This window comes from Corvus kubaryi, unplaced genomic scaffold, assembly GCF_017639235.1.
Source record: "Corvus kubaryi isolate FWS band 111438036 unplaced genomic scaffold, C.kubaryi_AGA036_p1.0 37300, whole genome shotgun sequence".
NCBI classification, from domain to species: domain Eukaryota; kingdom Metazoa; phylum Chordata; class Aves; order Passeriformes; family Corvidae; genus Corvus; species Corvus kubaryi.
In genome coordinates this window covers 13354950-13366975 of record NW_024581093.1, presented here as the reverse complement: position 1 = coordinate 13366975, position 12026 = coordinate 13354950, and the positions used below count along the sequence as shown (strand labels likewise).

At 43.3% G+C, this 12026-nt stretch overlaps 1 protein-coding gene across 4 annotated transcripts; it reads left to right on the top strand.

The window, feature by feature from the left end:
* The first annotated feature begins 1053 nt into the window (after positions 1–1053).
* On the top strand, positions 1054–11006 carry CUNH19orf12 (chromosome unknown C19orf12 homolog). Of its 4 annotated transcripts, XM_042027589.1 has the most exons (6): positions 1054–1209; positions 3097–3204; positions 3724–3890; positions 5640–5859; positions 7479–7655; positions 9935–11006. In XM_042027589.1, the coding sequence occupies exons 5-6, from the start codon at positions 7496–7498 to the stop codon at positions 10195–10197; spliced, it is 423 nt and encodes a 140-aa protein (XP_041883523.1). In that variant the 5' UTR covers positions 1054–1209; positions 3097–3204; positions 3724–3890; positions 5640–5859; positions 7479–7495; the 3' UTR covers positions 10198–11006. The 4 variants fall into 4 exon arrangements, with proteins under 4 accessions (XP_041883523.1, XP_041883521.1, XP_041883520.1 ...); XM_042027587.1 differs by lacking the exon at positions 5640–5859; XM_042027586.1 differs by lacking the exons at positions 3724–3890; positions 5640–5859.
* The last annotated feature ends 1020 nt before the right edge of the window (positions 11007–12026 follow it).

The following is a 12026-nucleotide window of genomic DNA, read 5'->3' as shown; positions in this document are numbered from 1 at the left end:
CTCCTTTATCCTAGCTCAGGTGGGATTGGGATGTGCTGTTCCACAACCACGTTCCTAAAACCATAGCATCATAGAATGGTTTGGCTTAGAAGGAGACCTTGAGGAACCTCTTGTTCCAACCCCCTGCAACAGGCAGGGACACCTTCCACTATCCCAGGTTGCTCCAAGCCGTGTCCAACCTGGCCTTGAACACTTCCAGGGATAGGGCAGCCACGATGCCTGTCCTTCCCTATTCCAATGCCTCACCACAATCAAAAAACTTTTTCCTAATGAAAGGAATGAGGAGGTGTCTTTACAAACTGTGGGCCTGCTGGTAGATAAAGCCAGATACTGATAGGTCAAAGAAGCAACGGGAGGAACCATCAATTCCAGAGAAATTCCACTAACTGACACAGACTATTGCTCACCCAAGGCCATGCTAAATTCCTGGACTTAGAGAAAAAGAACAGGGGTACACATTAGAAGAGAGTCTGTATTAGGCGATTTGGGAAGTCTGTACCTCTTAAGTACCTCAGCCAGTGGGGAAAGAGAGGGAAATGCGGCCAGGAAATTAGGATAAAAAGGAGGCTGCATCCTTTAGCAATTTGAGAGACCCCAAGTGACATGCCCCATGGCCTCTCTCTTGATTCGAATGAAGTTACAGAATTCCTCTGTTTCCTTTTTGGACATAAACCTCTGACATAATGAATTAATTTTACTGACACTAATACTTAATCTAAACGTTCTCTCTCTCAAGTGTGAACCATTCCCCCTTGTCCTGTCACTACATGCTCCGGTAAACAGTATTTCCTCTTAAGTTCCCTTCATGTGCAGGAAAGGCACAGCTAGGTCACCTCAAAGCTTCTCTTCTCCAGGCTGAACAATCTCAGTTCTCCCAGCCTTTCCTCACACATCGTTCCGACCACCTCGGTGCCTGCTCTGGGCCCGCCACAGCGTGTGACGCCCCGCACAGAGGCCGTTCCCAGCCACGCTCCGGGCGCCAGGAGCGGGCCGGGCGCGGGGCCGGGCGGAGGCGGCGGCGGCAGCAGGCGGCGGAGCAGGCGCGGAGGGCCCGAGGCCGCAGCGGAGAGCGCGGGCGCGGCCGCCCAGGCCCACCGCTCCGCGGCCGGCAGAGCTGAGGGCGGGCCGGGCGCTCCACGGGCTGCCCCTCCTCCGGCGCCACAGCTGTTTCCTGCCCGGCCAGCGGCGAGCCGGGCTCTCGTGGAGGAGGTAGGCGGGGGAAGAGGGGAAGGAAGGGCGCTGCGGAGCCCGGCGCTGGCTCTGTCCATGAGGGCCTCGCTGCCGCGGGGAGGGAGCGCCGGGAGCCGCCCCAGCGCCTGCGGCCGGCCCCGGACCTGGGGCCATCGTTCGGGTGCGGCGCTAATGGCCCTAAAGGCCTTCAGGCCCCACTGAACCCCCCTCTAGCTGCACGGAATCCCAGAGGCATTAGGGTGGGAAGGGAGCTCTGGAGATCATCCAGCCCAACCCTCCTGCCCAGGCAGGGTCACCGCGAGCAGGTGACAACAGGAACGCGTCTGGGTGGGTTTTGAATGAACGTCTCATTCCTCATTTCTGCAAGTCACATTGTTGCTGGAGCGATGCTTCAGCAATAGTAAACCTGAAATTGGCAGGAAAATAAATAAAGAAATAGCTATAGTGTAATTAAATTTGGGCTATTTGAAAGGATTTATAATTACATTTTATGCTCAGCCTATTTTAGTCATAACATTTTTAATAAATTTTAAAACATTCAGAACATGTTGATTAATTTTAATGAGATGAAGTCTTATGTTTTTGCAATGAGTCAGGGAAAACATCTTTAATTTTCAGGCTTAGTTCAGATTTTGAAGATACCACTGCAGTGTGCTGCACTAAGTACCTCTACAGGGGAACAGCTCTGCTATTTGTGTTTCTGAGTGTCAGCTCTCTTCTCTTTCTTAAATGAATGTCTGGTTATTGGCTTCAGTATCAGCTGGCTGATGAAAGCGACCTGTAACTTTTTTGAGTACAGCCTTCAAGAGGGAGAAACTGGCTAGGAAATGGGGAAAAAAAAAATCACTCCTGGTTTATAATTAGAAGGACAATGAGTAGGCCTATAAAAATTCAAGGGTAGAAGGAATTACAGCCATTCTTTCAGAGATACTTTGTAATTTAGCAGACCAGGTAAGCTGGGTATCCTAAGTGCCTAGACAAGTTAGGTGCCAAATTTCCTTTTATCTCAGTGGAATTAATCACTCCCACTGAATATTTACCTGCATTTTTAGGCATCCAAGAGCCTTGTAAAATCAGTTTCTAGGTTCCTAGAAGGAGTTTGCTCATCTAATGAGTAAATTTGTTACCTCTTGTGTTAAATAAATGAATTAAGTGCTTTGATTTTATTACATGCTTTGATAAATACACAGAAGAGCAATGCTATTACAGTCTCAGTTCTTACAAAACAATATTAAAGTGCTGTTTTACGCATTTCAATTGAACTCAGATTGTGTAGCAAATACAAGAGTTTCTTACCATCTCCTAATATAATTGAAACTAAAAGAAATCTGAGTAAATATGTAGTCAGTAACATATTACAGTAAATACTTGTAGGTACAGTGAATCCTCATGGTTAGGAAAGAAGAGTGCCAAATGCTGAGGTGATAATGGCAGTAAGCGTATTTTAACCTTTATGCCACCAAGCAGGAGTAAACCCTTTGTTAGGAAAGTAAATGAAAATTACAAGTGCAGAGCAGGTTCAAAACTGGTACATTTACTGGCTGCTGATGCCAGTCATCATTTATATCAGACAGACCACCTGCTTTGCAGGTTTCAAGTACTAGACCAGGCTCTAAAGGTAGGATTTTCAGAAAGGGATTATTTAGGAGCCAGATGCTGCTTGTGCTTAGAGGATATGTATGGACCGGTGATGAGATAGTCCTCCTTTGCAGATGGGAATATCTTGAGTCCCTGTCTGTCCAGCTGTTATTGAAATAATTGATGGAGTTCTGGCCTGTTTAATCAATCAGGTGACATCTTTTTGCACACTGTTGTTTGTAAAGTCATGTTCTTTAGTCTGTCTCAGTTGCTCAGTACCTTGTGCTTGGATTTGCTCCAGTGGTGTTCTCGTATTTCTTATAAAAGGTTGCAGTACGTACAGAGCTGTTGCTGTACAGTTGGGACAGAAGAAATTGTCACCTCACATTCTTGTTCATCACCATATGGTGTCCACCATGATACAGACAGCTCCAGGTAAGAGGACTTAGCTCTATATCTTCACTGCCTGGGGGGTTTGGAATGTGTTGTGTTGGTGGTTTTTCGTGCTATGTACATGCACATAGCAGAGAGGTTCACGTATTTACCTCAGTGAGAAGCTGTAAGGAGCAGTGAGGACAGCTTGGCGGTGGGCCAGGCTGTGTGCTGGTGAGAATGTCCTGTGTGACTATTTGGGGAGAGGCTCATTTTTCTATAAGTGGGATAGTGAGCCCAGAGATAGAATGGCTTTTGCTTGTCTGAAGCCATCATTTGGTGAAGGGGGAAGTAGGGCGATGAGATGGGAATATTAAACTGCAAAGAGCTGAAATGAGGTTCATGCTATAGAGTTATCTGGGGACTCTCTTCAGTTATTTATATTAGCAGGACTTTCAGTGAGTTGGGTACGATGTTGTTGTTTTAATTCTTTCTATGGCATTTTTCTTCTTAAGAAAACCTGCTGGTTTTAGGTTCAAAGTTGAGATGTTGTAACATGATGTTACCATTCCCTTTGGATAGGGAGAGCAGGAGCATTGCTCACTTTATTCCCCTGTCCTTGGGGTGAGAGAGGGAGCATCAACTGAAGTACAGAATCTAGGACTTCGGATGAGTATTTGGGGAGACCACAAAGACACAAGGAAAGCAGCCACTGAACTGCAATAGAACAAAAAAGTTACACAGCAAAGGTTGGTTTCTCAGTGACTTCGTGTTCTGGAACTCTTGGTTTTGGTTTTTTTCTTGCAGTGCTGAAGATTCTTGGTACCATGTGAAGTCAGTAGGAGCTGTGGGGACTCAGCAGCTCTGAAAGCTGCACACAGTTTTATGGATGTTGACATTTCTATCCCTTCATTAGACCAAATCCAGTATTTTACAATCATGGTGTTTCCTAATGTCTGGGTGAATTCAGTAGGGAACAATTTGGTGCTAGAATCAAATTGCATTTTAAGTTACTTGTCAGTTACACAATCAGAGTTTATAAATGCTTTTGGCTATCATGTGATTGTACTTCTAACAGGCAAAGTTTACAGTTCCTTCTCTGTTATTCTGGGGTAGGATCCTTGCTCATTTGTAGCACCACCGACATTTTGCAACATGCCTATTTCCTATTATGCTTGCTTGTGATTCTGATCTGTAGGTTGGTGTCAGATGCAACTTTGTGCACCACATTCTTGCAGTTGACTTCTTCCAGACCTTACCAGTCTGTGGGGTGTTAGAGGTTTGCAGCTGCAGAGCTTTATAAGCCTTTTGTTTGATTTCCTGAGCGAGCTGGCTGGCTGCTGACTGTTATTTAGTTGGTTTTTTGGTGGGGGCTGCTTATCCTAGTAGCAGGTTAAACACTTTAGTGGTGTCTGTGCTGCAGCTTGTTGGTGTATTGTCACAATATCCTTTAATGGCCTGTGGTGTGTGGTTCAATAAATACCTGCTCACTGAAAATTGCATGATTGATCATCTTGATTCTTCATTGGAACATCAATTTTTTCAAGGAATGCCTAATTCTATGTGCTGAATGTAGGAATCTGGGATTACTTTACATGTAGGACATTACATATTAGGATATGGTTTATGTTTCAGTGGCTCTCGCTAGTGCTCTGTATGTGCAGTTTAAAAAAACCCCTTGTGTGTGCTGTGCCTCAGGTATTGTGTTCGCTAATGTTCTCTGCAGGTCTTAAAATATGGTGAATATGACAAGAGAGCATAAAAACTTTTAAGAGTTTAGAGAAAATGAGTGGTCCTTGTAAAGTCTTTGAGAATTTTGAGTGTGATGCTCGCATCCAGAACTAAGCAGGAACCGCTTTGCTATGCCAAGAACCTTGTTCAGAAAAGCCAAAAATGCCCAAATAAATGTTAATTTTGAGAGTGGAAATTTCCTTTGGGGAAGTTGTGAGGGGAGTGAAATGGTCAATAATTTAGTTTGGAAAAACTAGTTACAGTTTCTTGAGTTCCAGTATGTTTCTGCTTTACCTTGAGGCTGGTTTATAAGCAGTTAAAAATGTGTGTGCCACAAATTTGTATGCCACCAGACCACACTGTGATTACTACTTTCATTATGCCCTGGTTATCTTTCAAATTTAAGTCAACTGCACTTTGAAGCTAGTTACAAAAGAGGATTTTATTTATCCAGAGAAACCTGTGGTATCTCGTCACTTTTGCACTGTTGGCAGTACCAGGTCACCACGAGGACCCCTCCCAGTACTGGCCATATGGAGGATGGAGTAATGCAGGTGACTTTAGGCAGCCAGCTTCAACCCAGTGCAGGAACCTGAGGCTTCAGCTGTGGGTGTGTCTGCTCATAAAACATCATTTCACATCTGTTACAGTTAGGCTGGTTGAGGAAATCCCCCCTCAGTTTGAGGGGGCAAAGCTGATGATGTTATTATCAGTGAGAGCCATGTGTTGTCAGCTCTCCGACTTGTGTTGTCCCACCTGTGCTGCAGAGCCGTCATACTGGAGAGCTTCGTGTGAGACATTCACTGAATTTAGCCCAGAGAGGAGATGTAAATCGATTTCAGCACATTGGGTTAGTCCGAGGACATGCCAAGGGGGTGAAGGACAAACACAAATCAGTGTCTGAGAGGAGGGAGTGAAGCCTGCAGCACTTCAGACTGCTCAGGGCTGTCACTCTGAGTGGAAAGCTGCTCACGTTTTGTTAGAAAGGTGAAAGCAAACAAGTGTCTCATTTTCCATCATTGCCAGGCCTGGCAGTGGGAGCTGTACTAGTTGTATATTTTGGGAGGGGGGGGTTTCCCTACTGCTCTAGGACAGACAGAGCAGCCATTTGTTCATTACTTGGAGCTTGAGTCCTATTGAATGAGATAAAACGTAACTCTGGAAGCGGAGTGTGTCGCTCCTGCTGTTGCTAACCAGCACGCGCTGCCATTCTGAGCCACTGCTGTGTCATCAGCCTGCCAAAAACCCAAAAGCAACGGTGGTAAAATGATGAACTTGGATGTTTTCTTTAGACTGGCACAAAGATGAATGAAGTAGTGAGAGAAATCAACTGTTTGATGAATTTCCTACTGTGCCTCTTTGCAGCTATGGAGCATATGTGGTCCCTTCCCAAACCCCAGACTTTTGTTCAGTGTCAGCAGTGCTTGGATCCTGCAGTGACATGGATGATTTGCAGTCAGCCATTTTAATGCAAAAGAAAAGTTTCCCTGTTGCAGTAGTTAATTTTTAATATGAAAAATGGTGTGATACCACTCCACTTTCACTTTGCACTGAGGAGATCTGTTCAGGAAGGACTTGAAGACAGGTTGGCTTGGGCTGAGAAAGTATTGCACACACACTGGGATAAGAGGTTTTCTAGGGGCTGAAAACCAAATGCTCATCTGTTCTGTAGTGCTGGCATTACATGTACAACAGGAAATCTGAAATTTGTGTATATGTGATTTTATTTTTAATCCTATTGAATACTTTTTTTTCTTTACTTATCCCTGGAAGCCCTTTTCTCAGTTGGTGTGCATAGTGGGAAGTATTTACTTAATGAGCAGCAGCAGCAAGGGAATGAGGTGGAGAAGTTTTGGTCTCAGAGGGATTGTTCTCAGGGACAGGTCTCTGTCCCTTGCTGAGGACATGTGACAGCATTTTACAAGCTGGGGTCCTGTGTCTCTGCTTCCTCCTACATGAGATTCATCTGATATCTCTGCTCTGAGTCCCGACTGCCTTATCATCCACCGCTGCATTTCTGATGGCCTGACTGCAGAGCACCCCATTTAGTCCCTGTACCAGCTCTCTCCTCCAGCACTTGCTCAGGCAGTTCTTGATTGCTACAGCCAGCCTCCTGCCTTCAGAAATCAGCATGGAAGTGTTTAAGCATGTAACAAAACAGGGAGATGAACCGATATGCAAAAATCATTGATTTGTGGTAAAAATTAGGAGAATGAGAAGATACTTGACAGATTTGTCAGTTATAATCTGCTAGTTGTGGTAGGGTGAAGCCCTGTCTTTTTCCCAGAGCTATGTGTGATGCTGAACACACATGGGAATTGCTCAGGCCAAAAGCAATGTACTGAAGAATTAGATACTGTAGAACTTCTGAATTTGTCATAAACACTTTTTTTTTTCCTGGTCTACTCTGAGATCTCATTGACAGTTTCAGTAACCTTTGGCAGCTGGCTAATACGGGTAGTTTTCCAAGAATTGAAACAGAAAGTAGATGCTGTTTCCTGTGTTTGTCCTTGAGCACTAGGCATTTCTTTCCCCTAAAGTTCATTTAGCAGCTAGGTTTAGTCTGTGGTGCGTGATCAAAAAATAATACAAGGCGTCTTTTCCAGGGTTTGGACTCGCCGAGATGCCCATCCGTGTTGATGATGTGATGCAGCTGCTCGTCCGTATCGCCAGTGTGAAGGGCATGAAAGCTGCTGTCGCGCATTCTGGGCGGGGAGCACTGCTGACGGGCGCATCAGCCTTTGTGGGGGGGCTCCTGGCAGGCCCACCTGGAATCGCTGCAGGTGAGTGTGCTTTGCTTTAGGAACAAGAGGGTGGTTAAATCCCTGAGTGAAAAAATGAGGGAGTCTGTGTAGGAGGTGGGGGTTGAAGGAAAGGGACATTCAGTGTTGAGATTGCCTGCTGCATTGGGGGTGAGGGTGAATAAGTATTCTTAGTCAGCCTCAGCATAGGGCAGGATCATTTTCCAAATGGTCTTACTAAAAATGATGCTTATTTCTGTATTTTAAAAGTTCTGTGTCTTGACAACTTACTTTTTTTCCTCTAGGATTCATTATTCCTTGTCACTTAGCTTTTCTTCTTGTTACAGAAAGTTACAGGAAAGCCAAAGTCTAATAGTAAAGAATTGTCTCTGTAACTCTGGGCTTAAGAGTTGTCTAGTTTGCATGCTGCCTTGTCACAGAAGTCATGGGGGTCCTGGTCCTTGAATGTTGAGGAGTTGCATGTCCTGTGAGCAGTTGCAGGAATTTCAACAGGCTCACTGATTCTGGAGTGAATTGCAGCATGCCTCCATCAGGTTGAGTTACAAAAACGAGCAAAGAATTTGTGAGGAGTGATAACAGAAAATGCAAAGTGAAGCTGTGTATTTACTCCTATTAGAGGTAAAAAGCTTAATTAATAGCCAGAATACTAATTTGACAAACATATGACTGAAGTTACCAGGAACAAAGAAGGGAAATTAAGCTGTTGTAAGAAATTTGTAAGCTTAAAATCTGAAGTAAAGGTAATAATGTAACTGGCCTCATTCTTGAGTAAGATTAGGAGAAATACTGAAGTTATTCCTGGATGTATTTTCTTTTTTAAGTGTTTGTTTAAGCTTTCATAGGGTCTCCCAGTCAAGCTTGATGTTCTTCAGCCAGTGAGGAAGGCACTGGAACAAGTATACCTATTACTTTATACTGAAAGTATACAATAATAAGCATATATAATAAGAGTAATAAGTACTAACTAAACTGAAAGCCATGACTCAATTACAGTGCAACTAAATCATAACCCCCTCATTTAACTTTTAAAATTGGAATGGTAAATAAGCCAAGTAAGTTTAGGACAGTTAGGGAGACATTTACAATCAAGTGCACTTGCACGCACAGCCTGGATAGGTGTGGTACTGGGTGGCAGGGATTGTCCCTCTTGCTGCTTTGTACCAGGAACGAGGATGAGTTACCCACCATGTGCAGCATTGCTGTAGAAGCTTGCAGTCATCATGCTTCCTGAGGACTGCCTGCTCTGAGAAGAGTGGGCTGTGGGTTTGTTGCTTGGGGGAAAAAGTGTGATCCTATAACAAATCTTGTCTCAATGGACGAGGAGCTTAGACATCAATACTTCTAGTGGCTTTTGCATTAAGTGCCCCTAAATCAGTTATTGATGTTCTCATAAAAGTCCCTTGAAGATGAATTCAGCCATTGTAGGCTTTCAAGTATTTCTGTGGCATCATGGGAAAAATTGCTAACTGAGTAAAAGCTGCAAATAAAGAATTTTTGTCTAATGAAAAACTGCATCCTTGTGAGCGCATAAATGGCTTTTTAGGAACAGTCACTGGGGGTGGCAGTTTTGGTGGCAGGGTCAGTTCTGTCACCTCTCCACTGTGAGGGTTCTTCTTTCCTTGCAGCAGGATGTGTGTGCTCTGGACAGTGGTGTCAGTCCTGTGAACTGCTGTGGTGCAGTCAGACTGCTGATGGAGCCCCTGTAGGGCTGCTGGGCTGGTTGCACAGCAGCCACAGTCACATCAACTCCAGATGATCCATCCCTCTGCTGTTATCCTGATAACCTGGGACCTTCTACTTACCTGAGCATGTCTCGTCCACCTGCAGTGGGTGGGGGGTGGATTCGGTAGATGAGAGCATGGGGTGGACTTCATGTGTGTAGGAGGCTGCAATCTGTGACTCTTAAAGAAGCAGAAAGCTTTGATCAGTCTGGGAGTATCTAGTAAGAGATTATGTGTTAACAACACTGATAAGGCGGTTGTTGGTCTGGGGTTTCCCTTGGGCAAGGTTTTATTTAGTACTAGAGCTTATCCTAAGAGGGTATCCCAGGGAGCGTTTTGTTTCTGGTTTCTAGCTTGAAGCTGTGTTGATTGTATAAAGGGTTTCTTTATGATTGCTGTGGATGTAAAAAGCTTTAAAATTCCTTTTTGGTGCTTTGAATATTGTGTATAAATCTAGTTAAAGTAGACACATATACAACTCTATGTTGATTTCTAATCAAGGTGTTGATGAAGGCTGTGGATAGAATTTCAAGCTTTAACATTAACTGGTAAAGACTAATGACTCACTGTCTTTCCTAGGAGGAGTAGTGGGTGGACTTCTTGGATGGATAACGTCTGGAGACTTCAAGCCAGTCCCTCAGATTTTAATGGAATTGCCTGCTTCTGAGCGGCAGAAACTCTGTGATGAAGCCATGGCTGTTATCAAGAACTTACGCTGGACTGATGCTGCTCAGCTGATTGCTCTTGTAATGGCAAATCCTGCTCTCAAGGAGATGGTGGTAGGAGTGCTGACCAATTACCTTTCCAGGGAGCTAAAAGCACAAGTAAAGTATGGAGAATAATCCTCTCCAGAGCAGGCTTTTTACACTGGAATGAATTTTACTCCGATAGTTGTTAATCTTCAATGCAACAATTATTAGTTATCAGTACTTATCATAAATATAGACTGATCTGAGTATTTTTTGGGTTTTGGTGTTTGGGATTTTTAAAATTTTTATTACAATTTTTGCTTTGTGTGGATTTGTAAGGATAGTATTAGATTACTGCATTATCCTGACACTGACTTGCTATGTAATTTTGGATTGCTCTGCACTGGCACTAATTCAAATCGCTGAAGGGAATTATGTCACTTGTGAATATTTTCAAAGTCATTTTGTTTTATGTGGGAGACTTAATTCTGTTTGTTTAAGTGCTTTAATTTTTTTTCCCTATGAATTACATGTAAGGTGCCAAAGTAGCTGTGGCACTTTGAAGAATTTTACCTATTGTCTGTTTCAGCTCTGCGAAGGAAAGTTTTATAGGAAAGTACATTGCTCTACTGTGAACTCAAAGGACTCAGTCCTTACTTTATTGTTTAGCACATTTTTATTGTAATTCTTGAGTTGTCTTTTTATGTAAGAAGTGAAGCAAATGCCTAAACAAGATTTCAAGTAAAAGGAAAACAAACTGTGAACAATTTCAATTCAGTTTTCACCAAGTTCCTGTGCCCTAGAATGGGAGGGTGTGGCAAGAATACTCTTTTGAAAAATGAGGAGCTAAATCTGCCAGTTTTATATTAGCCCCAGGATTATGGTTGTCATTTCAGCATTGGTTTCTTGACTGAGTCTGAACAGCTGGTCCTCAGTTTTCATTAAAATATTCATAAGAAGCATCATAGTGGTCTGTGTGTTGCTTTAAATTAAATGAACTCTTTAAGAACTCAGCCAGGCCTGTACTGGGCACCCAGCAGTTGGCAGCAGCAGTGCTGGGGTGCAGGGGTGGGGTGATGTGTCAGCTGCATTATTGCTGTAAGCACCAAATGCCATGGTTGTTCACATTTGGTTTCAAGGCACTCAGAAGACAAGTTTGTAGGTAGAAAAATGTGCAGGTCTGCCTTCTTTTTATGTAAAGACCAGTGAAACTGCTCTGACAAGTTCTTTTTTTTGCCTATAAAAACAAAGATCTATCTGTGTGTGTGTGGTGAGGTTTCTAGAAGTTAAGGTTTAAATGGTAAAGCTTTAAACTCAGAAGTTGCTGTTGTATGCATTTGATTAATTTACTGCTGCAGGTACCGTTTGCCTTTGATAAATTCAGTGCAGTGCAGGGCACTGTTCTCAGCATTTGATAACACTTTTTCAGTGATGTGAAAGGGAGGTGGAAATGAATGGTAAGTGGGCACTCCTAACCTTGTCAGAGTTTCATAATGCCAAGCCTGAAATCAGTGAGGTTTCAGATTCATTGGCAGATTACACACAGTGCAACTTTTAAAAGATTTTAAAAACTACATCCCTTTAGAAGTACTATTTTTATGAATCCAGTTACTTTTATTTGCAATTTTCTGGTTATTTCACTAATTAAAATCAGTCTTTCCAAAACAACACACTGCTAGCAGTGGCAGATGATTGAATGATCCAGTGGGATGGAGTTGGCATCCTATGCTCAGCTGTTCAAACCCAGAATGAACAGAGCTGACAATTGTAAAGCAGACCATAGGAAAAATGGGGGTTCCAGTTCATTTCTAATAGTATTTAGTATTTAAACAGACTGTTACATGTTTCAGTGGTTTCTGACATCAATAGCATGACCCCCATTTTACAGGTATTCATAAACTTGGGCCCAAACGTAGATAGTGAATTGATTTTTATCACTTGTATCGGTGTAATAGATGTGGATGGAGTTTAGATCATATTAT